Source organism: Heterodontus francisci, unplaced genomic scaffold (assembly GCF_036365525.1).
Source record: "Heterodontus francisci isolate sHetFra1 unplaced genomic scaffold, sHetFra1.hap1 HAP1_SCAFFOLD_1107, whole genome shotgun sequence".
Classification (NCBI taxonomy): domain Eukaryota; kingdom Metazoa; phylum Chordata; class Chondrichthyes; order Heterodontiformes; family Heterodontidae; genus Heterodontus; species Heterodontus francisci.
Window position 1 is genome coordinate 71,454 of NW_027140590.1, and position 23,641 is coordinate 95,094.

Sequence of the window (23,641 nt, forward strand, 5' to 3'; positions counted from 1 at the left end):
GACCATTCGCTCTCTCACTTCTCTGGACATGGTGACCATTCTCTCTCTCTCTCACAGGACATGGTGACCATTCTCTCTTTCTCTCTGTTTGGACATGGTGACCATTCTTTCTCTCTCTCTCTGGACATGGTGACCATTCTCTCTCTCTCTCTCTGGACATGGTGACCATTCTCTCTCTCACAGGACATGGTGACCATTCTCTCTCTCTCTCTCTCACAGGACATGGTGACCATTCTCTCTCTCTCTCTCTGGACATGGTGACCATTCTCTCTCTCTCTCTCTCTCTCTCTCACTCTCTCTCACAGGACATGGTGACCATTCGCTCTTTCACTTCTCTGGACATGGTGACCATTCTCTCTCTCTCTCACAGGACATGGTGACCATTCTCTCTTTCTCTCTGTCTGGACATGGTGACCATTCTCTCTCTCTCTCTCTGGACATGGTGACCATTCTCTCTCTCTCTCTCTCTCTCACAGGACATGGTGACCATTCTCTCTCTCTCTCTGGACATGGTGACCATTCTCTCTCTCTCCCTCTCTCACAGGACATGGTGACCATTCTCTCTCTCTCTTTTTCTCTCTGGACATGGTGACCATTTTCTCTCTCTCTCTCTGGACATGGTGATCATTCTCTCTCTCTCTCTCTCTCTCTCTCTCCATGGTGACCATTCTCGCTCTCACTTTCTGTAAATGGTGACCATTCTCTCTCTCTCGGGACATGGTGACCATTCTCTCTCTCCGGACATGGTGATCATTCTCTCTCTCTCTCTGTCTGAACACGGTGACCATTCTCTCTCTCTCTCTGTCTGGACATGGTGACCATTCTCTCTCTCTCTCTGTCTGGACATGGTGACCATTCTCTCTCTCTCTCTGTCTGGACATGGTGACCATTCTCTCTCTCTCTCTCTCTGTCTGGACATGGTGACCATTTTCTCTCTCTCTGTCTGGACATGGTGACCATTCGCTCTCTCTCTCACAGGACATGGTGACCATTCTCTCTTTCTCTCTGTCTGGACATGGTGACCATTCTCTCTCTCTCTCTCTGGACATTGTGACCATTCTCTCTCTCACAGGACATGGTGACCATTCTCTCTCTCTGTCTGGACATGGTGACCATTCTCTCTCTCTCTCTCTGGACATGGTGACCATTCTCTCTCTCTCTCTCTCTCACAGGACATGGTGACCATTCTCTCTCTCTCTCTCTCTCTGGACATGGTGATCATTCTCTCTCTCTCTCTCTCTCTCTCTCCATGGTGACCATTCTCGCTCTCACTTTCTGTAAATGGTGACCATTCTCTCTCTCTCTGGACATGGTGACCATTCTATCGTCATCTCTCTCTGGATGTTATGACCATTTTCTCTCTCTCTCGCTCTGGACAAGGTGACCATTGTCTCTCTCTCTCTCTCTGGACATAGTGACCATTCTCTCTATCTCTCTCTGGACATGGTGACCATTCTCTCTCTCCGGTCATGGTGACATTCTCTCTCTCTCTCTGTCTGAACATGGTGACCATTCTCTCTCTCTCTCTGTCTGGACATGGTGACCATTCTCTCTCTCTCTCTCTCTGTCTGGACATGGTGACCATTCTCTCTGCCTCTCTCTGGACATGGTGACCATTCTCTCTCTCTCTCTGGACATGGTGACCATTCTCTCTATCTCTATGGACATGGTGACCATTCTCTCTCTCTCTCTCTGGACATGGTGACCATTCTCTCTCTCTCTGGACACGGTGACCATTCTCTCTCTGGACATGGTGACCATTCTCTCTCTCTCTCTCTGGACATGGTGACCATTCTCTCTCTGGACATGGTGACTATTCTCTCTTCATCTCTCTCTGGACGTGGTGACCATTTTCTCTCTCTCTTGCTCTGGACAAGGTGACCATTGTCTCTCTCTCTCTCTCTGGACATAGTGACCATGCTCTCTATCTCTCTCTGGACATGGTGACCATTCTCTCTCTCCGGACATGGTGACCATTCTCTCTCTCTCTCTGTCTGAACATGGTGACCATTCTCTCTCTCTCTGTGTCTGGACATGGTGACCATTCTCTCTCTCTCTCTGTCTGGACATGGTGACCATTCTCTCACTCTCTCTGTCTGGACATGGTGACCATTCTCTCTCTCTCTCTCTCTCTCTCTGGATATGGTGACCATTCTCTTTCTCTGTCTCTGGACATGGTGACCATTTTCTCTCTCTCTCTCTCTCTCTGGACATGGTGATCATTCTCTTTCTCTCTGTCTCTGGACATGGTGACCATTCTCTCTCTCTCTCTCTCTCTCACAGGACATGGTGACCATTCTCTCTCTCTCTCTCTCTCTGGACATGGTGATCATTCTCTTTCTCTCTCTCTCTGTACATGGTGACCATTCTCTCTCTCTCTGGACATGGTGACCATTCTCTCGCTCTCTCCTGGACATGGTGACCATTCTCTCTCTCTCTGGACATGGTGACCATTCTCTCTCTCCGGACATGGTGACATTCTCTCTCTCCGGACATGGTGACATTCTCTCTCTCTCTCTGTCTGCACATGGTGACCATTCTCTCTCTCTCTCTCTCTGGACATGGTGACCATTCTCTCTGCCTCTCTCTGGACATGGTGACCATTCTCTCTCTCTCTCTCTGGACATGGTGACCATTCTCTCTATCTCTTTGGACATGGTGACCATTCTCTCTCTCTCTCTCTCTCTCTCTCTGGACAGTGTGACCACTCTCTCTCTCTCTCTCTCTGGACACAGTGACCATTCTCTCTGGACATAGTGACCATTCTCTCTATCTCTCTCTGGACATGGTGACCATTCTCTCTCTCCGGTCATGGTGACATTCTCTCTCTCTCTCTGTCTGAACATGGAGACCATTCTCTCTCTCTCTCTGTCTGGACATGGTGACCATTCTCTCTCTCTCTCTGTCTGGACATGGTGACCATTCTCTCTCTCTCTGTCTGGACATGGTGACCATACTCTCTGCCTCTCTCTGGACATGGTGACCATTCTCTCTCTCTCTCTAGACATGGTGACCATTCTCTCTATCTCTTTGGACATGGAGACCATTCTCTCTCTCTCTCTCTGGACATGGTGACCATTCTCTCTCTCTCTGGACACGGTGACCATTCTCTCTCTGGACATGGTGACCATTCTCTCTTCATCCCTCTCTGGACGTGGTGACCATTTTTTCTCTCTCTCGCTCTGGACAAGGTGACCATTGTCTCTCTCTCTCTCTCTGGACATAGTGACCATTCTCTCTATCTCTCTCTGGACATGGTCACCATTCTCTCTCTCACAGGACATGGTGACCATTCTCTCTCTCACAGGACATGGTGACCACTGTCTCTCTCACAGGACATGGTGACCACTGTCTCTCTCTCTCTCTCTCTGGACATAGTGACCATTCTCTCTACCTCTCTCTGGACATGGTGACCATTCTCTCTCTCCGGACATGGTGACCATTCTCTCTCTCTCTCTGTCTGAACATGGTGACCATTCTCTCTCTCTCTCTGTCTGGACATGGTGACCATTCTCTCTCTCTCTCTGTCTGGACATGGTGACCATTCTCTCTCTCTCTCTCTCTGTCTGGACATGGTGACCATTCGCTCTCTCACTTCTCTGGACATGGTGACCATTCTCTCTCTCTCTCACAGGACATGGTGACCATTCTCTCTTTCTCTCTGTTTGGACATGGTGACCATTCTTTCTCTCTCTCTCTGGACATGGTGACCATTCTCTCTCTCTCTCTCTGGACATGGTGACCATTCTCTCTCTCACAGGACATGGTGACCATTCTCTCTCTCTCTCTCTCACAGGACATGGTGACCATTCTCTCTCTCTCTCTCTGGACATGGTGACCATTCTCTCTCTCTCTCTCTCTCTCTCTCACTCTCTCTCACAGGACATGGTGACCATTCGCTCTTTCACTTCTCTGGACATGGTGACCATTCTCTCTCTCTCTCACAGGACATGGTGACCATTCTCTCTTTCTCTCTGTCTGGACATGGTGACCATTCTCTCTCTCTCTCTCTGGACATGGTGACCATTCTCTCTCTCTCTCTCTCTCTCACAGGACATGGTGACCATTCTCTCTCTCTCTCTGGACATGGTGACCATTCTCTCTCTCTCCCTCTCTCACAGAACATGGTGACCATTCTCTCTCTCTCTTTTTCTCTCTGGACATGGTGACCATTTTCTCTCTCTCTCTCTGGACATGGTGATCATTCTCTCTCTCTCTCTCTCTCTCTCTCTCCATGGTGACCATTCTCGCTCTCACTTTCTGTAAATGGTGACCATTCTCTCTCTCTCGGGACATGGTGACCATTCTCTCTCTCCGGACATGGTGATCATTCTCTCTCTCTCTCTGTCTGAACACGGTGACCATTCTCTCTCTCTCTCTGTCTGGACATGGTGACCATTCTCTCTCTCTCTCTGTCTGGACATGGTGACCATTCTCTCTCTCTCTCTGTCTGGACATGGTGACCATTCTCTCTCTCTCTCTCTCTGTCTGGACATGGTGACCATTTTCTCTCTCTCTGTCTGGACATGGTGACCATTCGCTCTCTCTCTCACAGGACATGGTGACCATTCTCTCTTTCTCACTGTCTGGACATGGTGACCATTCTCTCTCTCTCTCTCTGGACATTGTGACCATTCTCTCTCTCACAGGACATGGTGACCATTCTCTCTCTCTGTCTGGACATGGTGACCATTCTCTCTCTCTCTCTCTGGACATGGTGACCATTCTCTCTCTCTCTCTCTCTCACAGGACATGGTGACCATTCTCTCTCTCTCTCTCTCTCTGGACATGGTGATCATTCTCTCTCTCTCTCTCTCTCTCTCTCCATGGTGACCATTCTCGCTCTCACTTTCTGTAAATGGTGACCATTCTCTCTCTCTCTGGACATGGTGACCATTCTATCGTCATCTCTCTCTGGATGTTATGACCATTTTCTCTCTCTCTCGCTCTGGACAAGGTGACCATTGTCTCTCTCTCTCTCTCTGGACATAGTGACCATTCTCTCTATCTCTCTCTGGACATGGTGACCATTCTCTCTCTCCGGTCATGGTGACATTCTCTCTCTCTCTCTGTCTGAACATGGTGACCATTCTCTCTCTCTCTCTGTCTGGACATGGTGACCATTCTCTCTCTCTCTCTCTCTGTCTGGACATGGTGACCATTCTCTCTGCCTCTCTCTGGACATGGTGACCATTCTCTCTCTCTCTCTGGACATGGTGACCATTCTCTCTATCTCTATGGACATGGTGACCATTCTCTCTCTCTCTCTCTGGACATGGTGACCATTCTCTCTCTCTCTGGACACGGTGACCATTCTCTCTCTGGACATGGTGACCATTCTCTCTTCATCTCTCTCTGGACGTGGTGACCATTTTTTTTTCTCTCTCTCGCTCTGGACAAGGTGACCATTGTCTCTCTCTCTCTCTCTGGACATAGTGACCATTCTCTCTATCTCTCTCTGGACATGGTCACCATTCTCTCTCTCACAGGACATGGTGACCATTCTCTCTCTCACAGGACATGGTGACCATTCTCTCTCTCACAGGACATGGTGACCACTGTCTCTCTCTCTCTGGACATAGTGACCATTCTCTCTATCTCTCTCTGGACATGGTGACCATTCTCTCTCTCCGGACATGGTGATCATTCTCTCTCTCTCTCTGTCTGAACATGGTGACCATTCTCTCTCTCTCTCTGTCTGGACATGGTGACCATTCTCTCTCTCTCTCTGTCTGGACATGGTGACCATTCTCTCTCTCTCTCTGTCTGGACATGGTGACCATTCTCTCTCTCTCTCTGTCTGGACATGGTGACCATTCTCTCTCTCTCTCTCTGTCTGGACATGGTGACCATTCTCTCTCTCTCTCTCTGTCTGGACATGGTGACCATTCGCTCTCTCACTTCTCTGGACATGGTGACCATTCTCTCTCTCTCTCTCACAGGACATGGTGACCATTCTCTCTGTCTCTCACAGGACATGGTGACCATTCTCTCTGTCTCTCACAGGAGATGGTGACCATTCTCTCTCTCTCTGTCTGGACATGGTGACCATTCTCTCTCTCTCTCACAGGACATGGTGACCATTCTCTCTTTCTCTCTGTCTGGACATGGTGACCATTCTTTCTCTCTCTCTCTGGACATGGTGACCATTCTCTCTCTCTCTCTCTCACTGGACATGGTGACCATTCTCTCTCTCACAGGACATGGTGACCATTCTCTCTCTCTCTCTCTCTGGACATGGTGACCATTCTCTCTCTCTCTCTCTCACACACTCTCTCTCACAGGACATGGTGACCATTCTCTCTCTCTCTCTCTCTCTCTCTGTGGACATGGTGATCATTCTCTTTCTCTCTGTCTCTGGACATGGTGACCATTCTCTCTCTCTCTCTCACAGGACATGGTGACCATTCTCTCTCTCTGTCTCTCTCTGGACATGGTGATCATTCTCTTTCTCCCTCTCTCTGTACATGGTGACCATTCTCTCTCTCTCTGGACATGGTGACCATTCTCTCTCTCTCTCCTGGACATGCTGACCATTCTCTCTTCATCTCTCTCTGGACGTGGTGACCATTTTCTCTCTCTCTCGCTCTGGACAAGGTGACCATTGTCTCTCTCTCTCTCTCTGGACATAGTGACCATTCTCTCTATCTCTCTCTGGACATGGTGACCATTCTCTCTCTCCGGACATGGTGACATTCTCTCTCTCCGGACATGGTGACATTCTCTCTCTCCGGACATGGTGACATTCTCTCTCTCCGGACATGGTGACATTCTCTCTCTCCGGACATGGTGACATTCTCTCTCTCTCTCTGTCTGAACATGGTGACCATTCTCTCTCTCTCTCTGTCTGAACATGGTGACCATTCTCTCTCTCTCTCTGTCTGAACATGGTGACCATTCTCTCTCTCTCTCTGTCTGAACATGGTGACCATTCTCTCTCTCTCTCTCTCTCTCTCTGTCTGGACATGGTGACCATTCTCTCTGCCTCTCTCTGGACATGGTGACCATTCTCTCTCTCTCTCTGGACATGGTGACCATTCTCTCTCTCTCTCTGGACATGGTGACCATTCTCTCTATCTTTTTGGACATGGTGACCATTCTCTCTCTCTCTCTCTCTCTGGACAGTGTGACCATTCTCTCACTCTCTCTCTCTCTCTCTCTGGACACGGTGACCATTCTCTCTGGACATAGTGACCATTCTCTCTATCTCTCTCTGGACATGGTGACCATTCTCTCTCTCCGGTCATGGTGACATTCTCTCTCTCTCTCTGTCTGAACATGGTGACCATTCTCTCTCTCTCTCTGTCTGGACATGGTGACCATTCTCTCTCTCTCTCTGTCTGGACATGGTGACCATTCTCTCACTCTCTCTCTCTGTCTGGACATGGTGACCATTCTCTCTGCCTCTCTCTGGACATGGTGACCATTCTCTCTCTCTCTGGACATGGTGACCATTCTCTCTCTCTCTTTGGACATGGTGACCATTCTCTCTCTCTCTGGACACGGTGACCATTCTCTCTCTGGACATGGTGACCATTCTCTCTTCATCTCTCTCTGGACGTGGTGACCATTTTTTCTCTCTCTCGGTCTGGACAAGGTGACCATTGTCTCTCTCTCTCTCTCTGGACATAGTGACCATTCTCTCTATCTCTCTCTGGACATGGTCACCATTCTCTCTCTCACAGGACATGGTGACCACTGTCTCTCTCTCACAGGACATGGTGACCACTGTCTCTCTCTCTCTCTCTGGACATAGTGACCATTCTCTCTATCTCTCTCTGGACATGGTGACCATTCTCTCTCTCCGGACATGGTGATCATTCTCTCTTTCTCTCTGTCTGAACATGGTGACCATTCTCTCTCTCTCTGTCTGTCTGGACATGGTGACCATTCTCTCTCTCTCTCTGTCTGGACATGGTGACCATTCTCTCTCTCTCTCTCTCTGTCTGGACATGGTGACCATTCTCTCTCTCTCTCTGTCTGGACATGGTGACCATTCGCTTTCTCACTTCTCTGGACATGGTGACCATTCGCTCTCTCTCTCACAGGACATGGTGACCATTCTCTCTGTCTCTCACAGGACATGGTGACCATTCTCTCTCTCTCTCACAGGACATGGTGACCATTCTCTCTCTCTCTCACAGGACATGGTGACCATTCTCTCTTTCTCTCTGTCTGGACATGGTGACCATTCTTTCTCTCTCTCTCTGGACATGGTGACCATTCTCTCTCTCTCTCTCACAGGACATGGTGACCATTCTCTCTCTCTGGACATGGTGACCATTCTCTCTCTCTCTCTCTCTCACACTCTCTCTCACAGGACATGGTGACCATTCTCTCTCTCTCTCTCTCTCTCTGTGGACATGGTGATCATTCTCTTTCTCTCTGTCTCTGGACATGGTGACCATTCTCTCTCTCTCTCTCTCACAGGACATGGTGACCATTCTCTCTCTCTGTCTCTCTCTGGACATGGTGACCATTCTCTCTCTCTCTGGACATGGTGACCATTCTCTCTCTCTCTCCTGGACATGGTGACCATTCTCTCTTCATCTCTCTCTGGACGTGGTGACCATTTTCTCTCTCTCTCGCTCTGGACAAGGTGATCATTGTCTCTCTCTCTCTCTCTGGACATAGTGACCATTCTCTCTATCTCTCTCTGGACATGGTGACCATTCTCTCTCTCCGGACATGGTGACATTCTCTCTCTCCGGACATGGTGACATTCTCTCTCTCCGGACATGGTGACATTCTCTCTCTCTCTCTGTCTGAACATGGTGACCATTCTCTCTCTCTCTCTGTCTGAACATGGTGACCATTCTCTCTCTCTCTCTGTCTGAACATGGTGACCATTCTCTCTCTCTCTCTCTCTCTCTCTCTCTGTCTGGACATGGTGACCATTCTCTCTGCCTCTCTCTGGACATGGTGACCATTCTCTCTCTCTCTCTGGACATGGTGACCATTCTCTCTCTCTCTCTGGACATGGTGACCATTCTCTCTCTCTCTCTGGACATGGTGACCATTCTCTCTATCTTTTTGGACATGGTGACCATTCTCTCTCTCTCTCTCTGGACAGTGTGACCATTCTCTCTCTCTCTCTCTCTCTCTCTCTCTGGACACGGTGACCATTCTCTCTGGACATAGTGACCATTCTCTCTATCTCTCTCTGGACATGGTGACCATTCTCTCTCTCCGGTCATGGTGACATTCTCTCTCTCTCTCTGTCTGAACATGGTGACCATTCTCTCTCTCTCTCTGTCTGGACATGGTGACCATTCTCTCTCTCTCTCTGTCTGGACATGGTGACCATTCTCTCTCTCTCTCTCTCTGTCTGGACATGGTGACCATTCTCTCTGCCTCTCTCTGGACATGGTGACCATTCTCTCTCTCTCTGGACATGGTGACCATTCTCTCTCTCTCTCTCTGGACAGTGTGACCATTCTCTCTCTCTCTCTCTCTCTGGACACGGTGACCATTCTCTCTGGACATAGTGACCATTCTCTCTATCTCTCTCTGGACATGGTGACCATTCTCTCTCTCCGGTCATGGTGACATTCTCTCTCTCTCTCTGTCTGAACATGGTGACCATTCTCTCTCTCTCTCTGTCTGGACATGGTGACCATTCTCTCTCTCCGGACATGGTGATCATTCTCTCTTTCTCTCTGTCTGAACATGGTGACCATTCTCTCTCTCTCTCTGTCTGGACATGGTGACCATTCTCTCTCTCTCTCTCTCTGTCTGGACATGGTGACCATTCTCTCTCTCTCTCTCTGTCTGGACATGGTGACCATTCGCTTTCTCACCTCTCTGGACATGGTGACCATTCGCTCTCTCTCTCACAGGACATGGTGACCATTCTCTATGTCTCTCACAGGACATGGTGACCATTCTCTCTCTCTCTCACAGGACATGGTGACCATTCTCTCTCTCTCTCACAGGAGATGGTGACCATTCTCTCTTTCTCTCTGTCTGGACATGGTGACCATTCTTTCTCTCTCTCTCTGGACATGGTGACCATTCTCTCTCTCACAGGACATGGTGACCATTCTCTCTCTCTCTCTCACAGGACATGGTGACCATTCTCTCTCTCTCTCTCTCTGTCTGGACATGGTGACCATTCTCTCTGCCTCTCTCTGGACATGGTGACCATTCTCTCTCTCTCTGGACACGGTGACCATTCTCTCTCTAGACATGGTGACCATTCTCTCTTCATCTCTCTCTGGACGTGGTGACCATTTTTTCTCTCTCTCGCTCTGGACAAGGTGACCATTGTCTCTCTCTCTCTCTCTGGACATAGTGACCATTCTCTCTATCTCTCTCTGGACATGGTCACCATTCTCTCTCTCACAGGACATGGTGACCACTGTCTCTCTCTCACAGGACATGGTGACCACTGTCTCTCTCTCTCTCTCTCTCTGGACATAGTGACCATTCTCTCTATCTCTCTCTGGACATGGTGACCATTCTCTCTCTCCGGACATGGTGATCATTCTCTCTTTCTCTCTGTCTGAACATGGTGACCATTCTCTCTCTCTCTCTGTCTGGACATGGTGACCATTCTCTCTCTCTCTCTCTCTGTCTGGACATGGTGACCATTCTCTCTCTCTCTCTCTGTCTGGACATGGTGACCATTCGCTTTCTCACCTCTCTGGACATGGTGACCATTCGCTCTCTCACCTCTCTGGACATGGTGACCATTCTCTATGTCTCTCACAGGACATGGTGACCATTCTCTCTCTCTCTCACAGGACATGGTGACCATTCTCTCTCTCTCTCACAGGACATGGTGACCATTCTCTCTTTCTCTCTGTCTGGACATGGTGACCATTCTTTCTCTCTCTCTCTGGACATGGTGACCATTCTCTCTCTCACAGGACATGGTGACCATTCTCTCTCTCTCTCTCACAGGACATGGTGACCATTCTCTCTCTCTGGACATGGTGACCATTCTCTCTCTCTCTCTCTCTCACACTCTCTCTCACAGGACATGGTGACCATTCTCTCTCTCTCTCTCTCTCTCTGTGGACATGGTGATCATTCTCTTTCTCTCTGTCTCTGGACATGGTGACCATTCTCTCTCTCTCTCACAGGACATGGTGACCATTCTCTCTCTCTGTCTCTCTCTGGACATGGTGATCATTCTCTTTCTCTCTCTCTCTGGACATGGTGACCATTCTCTCTCTCTCTCCTGGACATGGTGACAATTCTCTCTTCATCTCTCTCTGGACGTGGTGACCATTTTCTCTCTCTCTCGCTCTGGACAAGGTGACCATTGTCTCTCTCTCTCTCTGGACATATTGACCATTCTCTCTATCTCTCTCTGGACATGGTGGCCATTCTCTCTCTCTCTCTGTCTGGACATGGTGTCCATTCTCTCTCTCTCTCTGTCTGGACATGGTGACCATTCTCTCTCTCTGGATATGGTGACCATTCTTCTCTTTCTCGGGACATGGTGACCATTCTCTCTGCCTCTCTCTGGACATGGTGACCATTCTCTCTCTCTGGACATGGTGACCATTCTCTCTCTGGACATGGTGACTATTCTCTCTTCATCTCTCTCTGGACGTGGTGACCATTTTCTCTCTCTCTTGCTCTGGACAAGGTGACCATTGTCTCTCTCTCTCTCTCTGGACATAGTGACCATTCTCTCTATCTCTCTCTGGACATGGTGACGATTCTCTCTCTCCGGACATGGTGACCATTCTCTCTCTCCGGACATGGTGACCATTCTCTCTCTCTCTCTGTCTGAACATGGTGACCATTCTCTCTCTCTCTCTGTCTGGACATGGTGACCATTCTCTCTCATCTCTGTCTGGACATGGTGACCATTCTCTCACTCTCTCTGTCTGGACATGGTGACCATTCTCTCTCTCTCTCTCTCTCTCTGGATATGGTGACCATTCTCTTTCTCTCTGTCTCTGGACATGGTGACCATTTTCTCTCTCTCTCTCTCTGGACATGGTGATCATTCTCTTTCTCTCTGTCTCTGGACATGGTGACCATTCTCTCTCTCTCTCTCTCTCACAGGACATGGTGACCATTCTCTCTCTCTGTCTCTCTCTGGACATGGTGATCATTCTCTTTCTCTCTCTCTCTGTACATGGTGACCATTCTCTCTCTCTCTGGACATGGTGACCATTCTCTCGCTCTCTCCTGGACATGGTGACCATTCTCTCTCTCTCTGGACATGGTGACCATTCTCTCTTCATCTCTCTCTGGACGTGGTGACCATTCTCTCTCCGGACATGGTGACATTCTCTCTCTCCGGACATGGTGACATTCTCTCTCTCTCTCTGTCTGAACATGGTGACCATTCTCTCTCTCTCTCTGTCTGGACATGGTGTCCATTCTCTCTCTCTCTCTCTGTCTGGACATGGTGACCATTCTCTCTCTCTCTCTGGATATGGTGACCATTCTCTCTCTCCGGACATGGTGACATTCTCTCTCTCCGGACATGGTGACATTCTCTCTCTCTCTCTGTCTGAACATGGTGACCATTCTCTCTCTCTCTCTGTCTGGACATGGTGTCCATTCTCTCTCTCTCTGTCTGGACATGGTGACCATTCTCTCTCTCTCTCTGGATATGGTGACCATTCTCTCTTCCTCGGGACATGGTGACCATTCTCTCTGCCTCTCTCTGGACATGGTGACCATTCTCTCTCTCTCTCTGGACATGGTGACCATTCTCTCTCTCTCTCTGGACATGGTGACCATTCTCTCTATCTCTCTGGACATGGTGACCATTCTCTCTCTATCTCTCTCTCTCTGGACACGGTGACCATTCTCTCTCTGGACATGGTGACCATTCTCTCTTCATCTCTCTCTGGATGTGGTGACCATTTTTTCTCTCTCTCGCTCTGGACAAGGTGACCATTGTCTCTCTCTCTCTCTCTGGACATAGTGGCCATTCTCTCTATCTCTCTCTGGACATGGTCACCATTCTCTCTCTCACAGGACATGGTGACCATTGTCTCTCTCTCTCTGTCTCTCTCTCTGGACACGGTGACCATTCTCTCTCTGGACATGGTGACCATTCTCTCTTCATCTCTCTCTGGACGTGGTGACCATTTTTTCTCTCTCTCGCTCTGGACAAGGTGACCATTGTCTCTCTCTCTCACTCTGGACATAGTGACCATTCTCTCTATCTCTCTCTGGACATGTTGGCCATTCTCTCTCTCTCTCTGTCTGGACATGGTGTCCATTCTCTCTCTCTCTCTCTCTCTCTGTCTGGACATGGTGACCATTCTCTCTCTCTCTCTCTCTGGATATGGTGACCATTCTTCTCTTTCTCGGGACATGGTGACCATTCTCTCTGCCTCTCTCTGGACATGGTGACCATTCTCTCTCTCTCTCTGGACATGGTGACCATTCTCTCTCTCTCTCTGGACATGGTGACCATTCTCTCTCTCTCTCTGGACATGGTGACCATTCTCTCTCTCTCTCTGGACATGGTGACCATTCTCTCTTCATCTCTCTATGGACGTGGTGACCATTTTCTCTCTCTCTTGCTCTGGACAAGGTGACCATTGTCTCTCTCTCTCTCTCTGGACATAGTGACCATTCTCTCTATCTCTCTCTGGACATGGTGACCATTCTCTCTCTCCGGACATGGTGACCATTCTCTCTCTCCGGACATGGTGACCATTCTCTCTCTGTCTGAACATGGTGACCATTCTCTCTCTCTCTCTGTCTGGACATGGTGACCATTCTCTCTCTCTCTCTGTCTGGACATGGTGACCATTCTCTCTCTCTCTCTGTCTGGACATGGTGACCATTCTCTCTCTCTCTCTGTCTGGACATGGTGACCATTCTCTCTCTCTCTCTGTCTGGACATGGTGACCATTCTCTCTCTCTGGACATGGTGATCATTCTCTTTCTCTCTGTCTCTGGACATGGTGACCATTCTCTCTCTCTCTCTCACAGGACATGGTGACCATTCTCTCTCTCTGTCTCTCTCTGGACATGGTGACCATTCTCTCTCTCTCTGGACATGGTGACCATTCTCTCTCTCTCTCTCCTGGACATGGTGACCATTCTCTCTCTCTCTCTGTCTGGACTTGGTGACCATTCTCTCTCTCTCTCTGTCTGGACATGGTGACCATTCTCTCTCTCTCTCTGTCTGGACATGGTGACCATTCTCTCTCTCTCTCTGTCTGGACATGGTGACCATTCTCTCTCTCTCTCTGTCTGGACATGGTGACCATTCTCTCTCTCTCTCTGTCTGGACATGGTGACCATTCTCTCTCTCTCTCTGTCTGGACATGGTGACCATTCTCTCTCTCTCTCTGTCTGGACATGGTGACCATTCTCTCTCTCTCTCTGTCTGGACATGGTGACCATTCTCTCTCTCTCTCTGTCTGGACATGGTGACCATTCTCTCTCTCTGTCTGGACATGGTGACCATTCTCTCTCTCTCTCACAGGACATGGTGACCATTCTCTCTCTCTCTCACAGGACATGGTGACCATTCTCTCTCTCTCTCACAGGACATGGTGACCATTCTCTCTCTCTCTCACAGGACATGGTGACCATTCTCTCTCTCTCTCACAGGACATGGTGACCATTCTCTCTTTCTCTCTGTCTGGACTTGGTGACCATTCTCTCTCTCTCTCTCTGGACATGGTGACCATTCTCTCTCTCTCTCTCTCTCTCTCTCTGGACATGGTGACCATTCTCTCTCTCTCTCTCTCTGGACATGGTGACCATTCTCTCTCTCTCTCACAGGACATGGTGACCATTCTCTCTCTCTCTGTCTGGACATGGTGACCATTCTCTCTCTCTCTCACAGGACATGGTGACCATTCTCTCTCTCTGGACATGGTCACCATACTCTCTCTCTCTCTGGACATGGTGACCATTCTCTCTCTATCTCTCTCTGGACATGGTCACCATTCTCTCTCTCACAGGACATGGTGACCATTGTCTCTCTCTCTCTGGACACGGTGACCATTCTCTCTCTGGACATGGTGACCATTCTCTCTTCATCTCTCTCTGGACGTGGTGACCATTTTTTCTCTCTCTCGCTCTGGACAAGGTGACCATTGTCTCTCTCTCTCACTCTGGACATAGTGACCATTCTCTCTATCTCTCTCTGGACATGTTGGCCATTCTCTCTCTCTCTCTGTCTGGACATGGTGTCCATTCTCTCTCTCTCTCTCTCTCTCTCTCTGTCTGGACATGGTGACCATTCTCTCTCTCTCTCTCTCTGGATATGGTGACCATTCTTCTCTTTCTCGGGACATGGTGACCATTCTCTCTGCCTCTCTCTGGACATGGTGACCATTCTCTCTCTCTCTCTGGACATGGTGACCATTCTCTCTCTCTCTCTGGACATGGTGACCATTCTCTCTCTCTCTCTCTGGACATGGTGACCATTCTCTCTTCATCTCTCTATGGACGTGGTGACCATTTTCTCTCTCTCTTGCTCTGGACAAGGTGACCATTGTCTCTCTCTCTCTCTCTGGACATAGTGACCATTCTCTCTATCTCTCTCTGGACATGGTGACCATTCTCTCTCTCCGGACATGGTGACCATTCTCTCTCTCCGGACATGGTGACCATTCTCTCTCTCCGGACATGGTGACCATTCTCTCTCTCCGGACATGGTGACCATTCTCTCTCTGTCTGAACATGGTGACCATTCTCTCTCTCTCTCTGTCTGGACATGGTGACCATTCTCTCTCTCTCTCTGTCTGGACATGGTGACCATTCTCTCTCTCTCTCTGTCTGGACATGGTGACCATTCTCTCTCTCTGGATATGGTGACCATTCTCTTTCTCTGTCTCTGGACATGGTGACCATTTTCTCTCGCTCTCTCTCTCTCTGGACATGGTGATCATTCTCTTTCTCTCTGTCTCTGGACATGGTGACCATTCTCTCTCTCTCTCTCACAGGACATGGTGACCATTCTCTCTCTCTGTCTCTCTCTGGACATGGTGACCATTCTCTCTCTCTCTGGACATGGTGACCATTCTCTCTCTCTCTCCTGGACATGGTGACCATTCTCTCTCTCTCTCTGTCTGGACATGGTGACCATTCTCTCTCTCTCTCTGTCTGGACATGGTGACCATTCTCTCTCTCTCTCTGTCTGGACATGGTGACCATTCTCTCTCTCTCTCTGTCTGGACATGGTGACCATTCTCTCTCTCTCTCTGTCTGGACATGGTGACCATTCTCTCTCTCTCTCTGTCTGGACATGGTGACCATTCTCTCTCTCTCTGTCTGGACATGGTGACCATTCTCTCTCTCTCTCTGTCTGGACATGGTGACCATTCTCTCTCTGTCTGGACATGGTGACCATTCTCTCTCTCTCTCTGTCTGGACATGGTGACCATTCTCTCTCTCTGTCTGGACATGGTGACCATTCTCTCTCTCTCTCACAGGACATGGTGACCATTCTCTCTCTCTCTCACAGGACATGGTGACCATTCTCTCTCTCTCTCACAGGACATGGTGACCATTCTCTCTCTCTCTGTCTGGACATGGTGACCATTCTCTCTCTCTCTCACAGGACATGGTGACCATTCTCTCTTTCTCTCTGTCTGGACTTGGTGACCATTCTCTCTCTCTCTCTCTGGACATGGTGACCATTCTCTCTCTCTCTCTCTCTCTCTGGACATGGTGACCATTCTCTCTCTCTCTCTCTCTGGACATGGTGACCATTCTCTCTCTCTCTCACAGGACATGGTGACCATTCTCTCTCTCTCTGTCTGGACATGGTGACCATTCTCTCTCTCTCTCACAGGACATGGTGACCATTCTCTCTCTCTGGACATGGTCACCATACTCTCTCTCTCTCTGGACATGGTGACCATTCTCTCTCTCTCTCTCTCTGGACATGGTGACCATTCTCTCTCTCTCTCTCTCTGGACATGGTGACCATTCTCTCTCTCTGGACATGGTGACCATTCTCTCTCTCTTTCTCTCTGTGTACATGGTGACCATTCTCTCCAGACACTGACCTTTTGCTGTACATGTTCACGCTGCTGCCGTTCAGCTTCTGGTCTGTGTAGTCCCTCTTTTACCAGTCACTTTTTACGCCTCTTTCACGTGTTCTGCATTTCTCACTCCAGTCCTCGGTTGCCGTTTTATCATCACTGATGCCGACGAATATGTTTACAAATACCTGGAAGCTAACCCTGCCAATTATCCGCACGAGACTCTGAATTCATTCCAAAAGAAAGCCCAGGATCGTAAGACACAAATGGTCCTCGAGTCGATTAAGAGCCAACAGAAGGAGATGGAGCAGAAAGCTCGGTCAGTCACCCTTTCATTGTTCATTTCCAGTTTAATTTCCTCCTGCAGGCTTGGACATATTGTCCCGGCACTTTCCAGGACTTGAAGTGGCTGTTCGCTATTCCACCAAGTGAGGATGGAGCCCGATTCTGCCCTCAGTCAACTCCTATATGCAATTTGAGTTAGCTTCTCCACAGACTCCAAACCATTGTGGGTGAACGACCTGCCTGTTCTGCTCATTTCTGGAAAATGGAGAGTTTGGTCTGTCACAAAAGGGGAGGAGGTGGCGTGGTGGTATTGTCACTGGATTAGTAACCCAGAGACCCAGGGTATTGCTCTGGGGACATGGGTTCGAATCCCACCACAGCAGAAGGTGGAGTTTGAATTCAATTAATAAATCTGGAATTAAAAAGCATCATCTAATGATGGCCATGAAACCATTGTCGATTGTTGTAAAAACCCATCTGGTTCACTAATGTCCTTTAGGGAAGGAAATCTGCTGTCCTTACCTGGTCTGGCCGACATGTGACTCCAGACCCACAGCAATGTGGTTGACTCTTACATGTCCTCTGAAATGGCCTAGCGAGCCACTCAGTTGTACCTAACCACTACAAAGTCAATAAAAAGGAATGAAACCGGACGGGCCACCCGGCATCGACTTAGGCACCGGAAATGACAACGGCAAACCCAGCCCTGTCGACCCTGCAAAGTCCTCCTTACTAACATCTGGGGGCTTGTGCCAAAGTTGGGAGAGCTGTCCCACAGACTAGTCAAGCAACAGCCTGACATAGTCATACTCACTAAATCATACCTTACAATGTCCCAGACACTGCCATCACTATCCCCGGGTATGTTCTGTCCCACCGGCAGGACAGACCCAGCAGAGGTGGCGGCACAGTGGTGTACAGTAGGGAGCGAGTTACCCTAGGAGTCCTCAACATTGACTCCGGACCCCATGAGGTCTAATGGCATCTGGTCAAACATGGACAAGGAAACCTCCTGCTGATTACAACCTACCACCCTCCCTCAGCTGATGACTCAGTACTCCTCCATGTTGAACAGCACTTGGAGGAAGCACTGAGGGTGGCGAGAGCACAGAATGTACACTGGGTGGGGGCTTCAACGTCCATCACCAAGAGTGGCTCGGTAGCACTACTATTGACCGAGCTGGCCGAGTCCTAAAGGACATAGCTGCGAGACTGGTTCTGCGACAGGTGGTGAGGGATCCAACAAGAGGGAAAAACATACTTGACCTCGTCCTCACCAATCTGCCTGCTGCAGATGCATCTGTCCATGGCAGTATTGGTAGGAGTGACCACCGCACAGTCATTGTGGAGACGAAGTCCCGCCTTCACATTGAGGATACCGTCCATCGTGTTGTGTGGCACTATCACTGTGCTAAATGGGATAGATTTCGAACAGATCTAGCAATGCAAAACTGGGCATCCATGAGGCGCTGTGGGCCATCAGCAGCAGCAGAATTGTACTCAACCACAATCTGTAACCTCATGGCCTGGCATATCCCCCACTCTACCATTACCATCAAGCCAGGAGACCAACCCTGTTTCAATGAAGAGTGCAAGAGGGCATGCCAGGAGCAGCACCAGGCATACCCCAAAATGGGGTGTCAACCTGGTGAAGCTACAACACAGGACTATCTGCGTGCCAAACTGCATAAGCAGCATGCGATAGACAGAGCTAAGCAATCCCATAACCAACGGATCAGACCTAAGCTCTGCAGTCCTGCCACATCCAGCCGTGAATGGTGGTGGACAATTAAACAACTAACTGGAGGAGGTGGCTCCACAAATATCCCCACCCTCAATGATGAGGGAGCCCAGCACATCAGTGCGAAAGATAAGGCTGAAGCATTTGCAACAATTTTCAGGCAGAAGTGCCGAGTTGATAATCCATCTCGGCCTCCTCCTGAAGTCCCCAGCATCACAGATGCCAGACTTCAGCCAATTCGATTCACTCCACGTGATATCAAGAAACGACCGAAGGCACTGGATACTGCAAAAGCTATGGTCCCTGACAATATTCCAGCAATAGTACTGAAGACCTGTGCTCCAGAACTAGCCGCGCCCCTAGCCAAGCAGTTCCAGTACAGCTACAACACTGGCATCTACCCGGCAATGTGGAAAATTGCCCAGGTATGTCCTGTACACAAAAAGCAGGACAAGTCCAACCCAGCCAATTACCGCCCCATCAGCCTACTCTCAATCATCAGTAAAGTGATGGAAGGTGTCATCAAGTGGCACTTGCTTTGCAATAACCTGCTCAGTGATACTCAGTTTGGGTTCTGCCAGGGCCACACATCTCCTGACCTCATTACAGCCTTGGTTCAAACATGGACAAAAGAGCTGAACTCAAGAGGTGAGGTGAGAGTGACTGCCCTTGACATCAAGGCAGCATTTGACCGAGTATGGCATCAAGGAGCCTTAGCAAAACTGAGGTCAATGGGAATCGGGGGAAAACCCTCCACTGGCTGGAGTCATACCTAATGCAAAGGAAGATGGTTGTGGTTGTTGGAGGTCAATCATCTGAGCTCCAGGACATCACTGCAGGAGTTCCTCAGGGTAGTGTCCTCGGCCCAACCATCTTCAGCTGCTTCATCAATGACCTTCCTTCAATCATAGGGGCAGCACAGTGGCGCAGTGATTAGCACCGCAGCCCCACAGCTCCAGGGACCCGGGTTCAATTCTGGGTACTGCCTGTGCGGAGTTTACAAGCTCTCTCTGTGACCGCGTGGGTTTCCTCCGGGTGCTCCGGTTTCCTCCCACCGCTAAAGACTTGCAGGTGATAGGTAAATTGGCCATTGTAAATTGCCCCTAGTGTAGGTAGGTGGTAGAGAATATGGGATTACTGTAGGGTTAGTATAAGTGGGTGGTTCTTGGTCGACACAGACTCGGTAGGCCGAAAGGCTTGTTTCAGTGCTGTATCTCTAAATAAATAAAAATAAAATAAGGTCAGAAGTGGGGATGTTCCCTGATGATTGCACAATGTTCAGCACCATTCGTGACTCCTCATATACTGAAGCAGTTCGTGTAGAAATGCAGCAAGACCTGGACAACATCCAGGCTTGGGCTGATAAGTGGCAAGTAACATTTGCACCACACAAGTGCCAGGCAATGACCATCTCCAACAAGAGACAATCTAACCATCTCCCCATTACATTCAATGGCATTACCATCGCTAAATCCCCCACGATCAACATCCTAGGGGCAAACATTGACCAGAAATTGAACTGGAGTAGCCATATAAATACTGTGGCTACAAGAGCAGGTCAGAGGCTAGGAATCCTGCGGCGAGTAACTCACCTCCTAACTCCCCAAAGCCTGTCCACCATCTACAAGGCACAAGTCAGGAGTGTGATGGAATACTCTCCACTTGCCTGGATGGGTGCAGCTCCAACAACACTCAAGAAGCTCGACACCATCCAGGACAAAGCAGCCCACTTAATTGGCATCCCATCCACAAACATTCACTCCCTCCACTACCGACGCACAGTGGCAGCAGTGTGTACCATCTACAAGATGCACTGCAGCAACACACCAAGGCTTCTTAGACAGCACCTTCCAAACCCGCGACCTCTACCAACTAGAAGGACAAGGGCAGCAAATGCATGGGAACACCACCACCTGCAAGTTCCCCTCCAAGTCACACACCATCCTGACTTGGAACTATATCGCCGTTCCTTCACTGTCACTGGGTCAAAATCCTGGAACTCCCTTCCGAACAGCACTCTTGGTGTACCTACCCCACATGGACTGCAGCGGTTCAAGAAGGCAGCTCACCACCACCGTCTCAAGGGCAATTAGGGATGGACAATAAATGCTGGCCTAGCCAGCGACGCCCACATCCCATGAATGAATAAAAAAAAACTCAGCTCCACCCAGTCGAATGGGCTGAGTGGGATGCAGGATGAAGCTCTTTGCTGGTTGGCTGCAATGCATTAACTGGTTAGACTCCAGCAATAATCCTTTGCATAATAGGCTAACCCTCTTACTGCCACCCATCCCCCCATCACCACTGGTTATCCCTTCACCGCCAGTAATTAAACCCCCAAACTACCTCCCCCCCCCACCACAAGCGCCTCACCATCAGTAATTAAACCCCCTCTAACTGCTAACTTTGTTCTTGTTTCTCCAGCTCTGTGTCGTTCAGTGACCCAGAACTTGCTCACGCGATGATTGGTGGTGAGGACAGTTTGATGGTGCCATTGGAATGTAGACAGCTCCTCGAATGCAGACCAGAAGCGCAGTCCCAGGGAGACCCCTGTGCACCACAACTCCAGAGAGATCCCTGTGCACCGCAGTCCCAGGGAGACATCCAGGCACTGCAGTCCCAGGGAGACCCCTGTGCACCACAACTCCAGAGAGATCCCTGTGCACCGCAGTCCCAGGGAGACATCCAGGCACTGCAGTCCCAGGGAGACCCCTGTGCACCGCGGCTGCAGAGAGATATGTGTGTCCCGCAGTGCATTCCAGCAGGACCCTAAGACCAACGTCTGTGCAAGAACTTTAACTGTTAATATCAAACAGAAGCACAGTAATCTCTGTAATGGGGTGCAAAATGCAGCCTCAATAAAGTAATGTTTCAAACAATTCCTGTATTGTTGGACAGCGATTGCTGATTCTACCTCTCTCAGTAACGTCGTGTTTCAACCCCTCTGAGTTTCAGTGCCCTCATCCTCCTTCTGAAACTGTCAGACCACTGACCTGCCGAATGCGGGAGTCCCAGTCGATGCTACAAGGAGTTGCAACATTGAACCCCTCCCCAAATTGAACCCACATCTCCAGAGTGCGTCAGGAAGTATTTAGATGAGCACTTGAAACGCCATAGCATACAAGGCTACGGGCCAAGTGCTGGAAAATGGGATTAGGTAGACAGATCAGGAGTCTTTAATGCATCGGTGCAGACTCGATGGGCCGAAGGGCCTCTTCTGCACTGTATTATTCTATGATTCTGTGAAAATGGAACTAGAACAGTTAGGTGCTTGATGGCTGGCACAGACACGATGGGCCGAAGGGCCTGCTTCTGTGCTGTATGACTCTATGACAAGTCTGAATGTTCAGAGATACAAAGATCACCAACACTCACACTGTTTAATTTGCACTTTTATTTACAGTTGCACACACGGTTTATATAACTGCAGCCCCTAGACGAGGGTCAGTTAGGGTCATGGTGCTGACCCCTGCTGTGGTCACCTTTGTTTGTGGGGAGCTATGGAGCAGAGCAGGTAAACACTGGCTTTCAGGCGGCCTTGCCCAGCACTGGAACATCCTTTGGAGGGGCTGAAGGAGCCCCAAGGGACAAGTTACTGTGACACAGTGACACTCACTGGGCAGGTAGTGAGTGCACGGCTGGGGCACAGACTGATGTGTCCAAATATGCCACTTGTCAATACTAGCCCCAGGGAGCCATGAGCTAAACTTGTCAGCTACAGAGCATGGTACTGAGCCCCACACAGACAGCAGGAAGGGGAAAGCTCCATCCCTGACCTGTGCTTAGTGAGCTGATCTCACCCAGTGTGGGGTAAGGAGGTATAACAGTTCAGATGGCAGTGATTGGAGGGAGAGGTAACTCAGCCTGGGATCATGTTCCTGTGAAGTGCGTGTCAGGTGAGGGAGGGGGCTTGGACAAAATGTGATGCCCCCATGGTTGAATATCCTGCTGACACACACCTTAAGATGGAATGCCTGAGGGTTGGGGGAAACCAAATTGAGTGGAGCATGGAAGAAAAACTAAACCAGCTGGGGATTCTGGGCTTATTGCCAGGCCAGAGGTAATGGTCAGTGTCTAGCCCTGCTCAGCCCAGCTTAGGGAGATCTGCTTTTCCGAGCTCTTGGTGACGCTCCATTTTCTGATTTGATCAAACCGTTCTCATGGTGACCTGAGAGAGAGAGAAGCAGCGTTACTGAGAGCCCATGATCCCGAACCCCATCTGACCCCCATCCTCACCCAATCCTTGACCCTCACACACTGACCCCCGAACCCCATCTGACCCCCATCCTTACCCAATCCCTGACCCTCACACACTGACCCCCGAACCCCATCTGACCCCCATCCTCATCCAATCCCTGACCCTCCCACACTGACCCCCGAACCCCATCCTCACCCAATCCCTGACCCTCACACACTGATCCCCGAACCCCATCTGACCCCCATCCTCACCCAATCCCTGACCATCCCACACTGACCCCCGAACCCCATCTGACCCCATCCTCACCCAATCCCTGACCCTCACACACTGACCCCCGAACCCCATCTGACTCCCATCCTCACCCAATCCCTGACCCTCACACACTGACCCCACCCCTTTGATGACCTTCGAATTCCATCCGACTCTCGATACAACTGTACTGACTTCAAAACACAGCTCCCTAATCCCATCTGACCCCTGACC

At 49.7% G+C, this 23,641-nt stretch overlaps 2 protein-coding genes across 2 annotated transcripts in view; one reads left to right on the forward strand and one right to left on the reverse strand.

Annotated features, from left to right (window-relative positions):
* Nucleotides 1-21,808, forward strand: part of efhc1 (EF-hand domain (C-terminal) containing 1) — an 81,570-nt gene extending 59,762 nt beyond the window's left edge. Inside the window, exons 9-10 of the mRNA XM_068025740.1 lie at nt 17,070-17,253; nt 21,385-21,808. Of these exons, the coding sequence (XP_067881841.1) occupies nt 17,070-17,253; nt 21,385-21,733 (533 nt within the window). The 3' untranslated portion in view covers nt 21,734-21,808. The remainder of the gene's footprint in view (nt 1-17,069; nt 17,254-21,384) is intronic.
* Nucleotides 21,809-22,339: 531 nt separating this feature from the next.
* Nucleotides 22,340-23,641, reverse strand: part of LOC137360203 (translocating chain-associated membrane protein 2-like) — a gene marked incomplete at its 5' end in the record, with an annotated part of 65,432 nt that continues 64,130 nt past the window's right edge. Inside the window, one exon of the mRNA XM_068025741.1 lies at nt 22,340-23,128. Within this exon, the coding sequence (XP_067881842.1) occupies nt 23,055-23,128 (74 nt within the window). The remainder of the gene's footprint in view (nt 23,129-23,641) is intronic.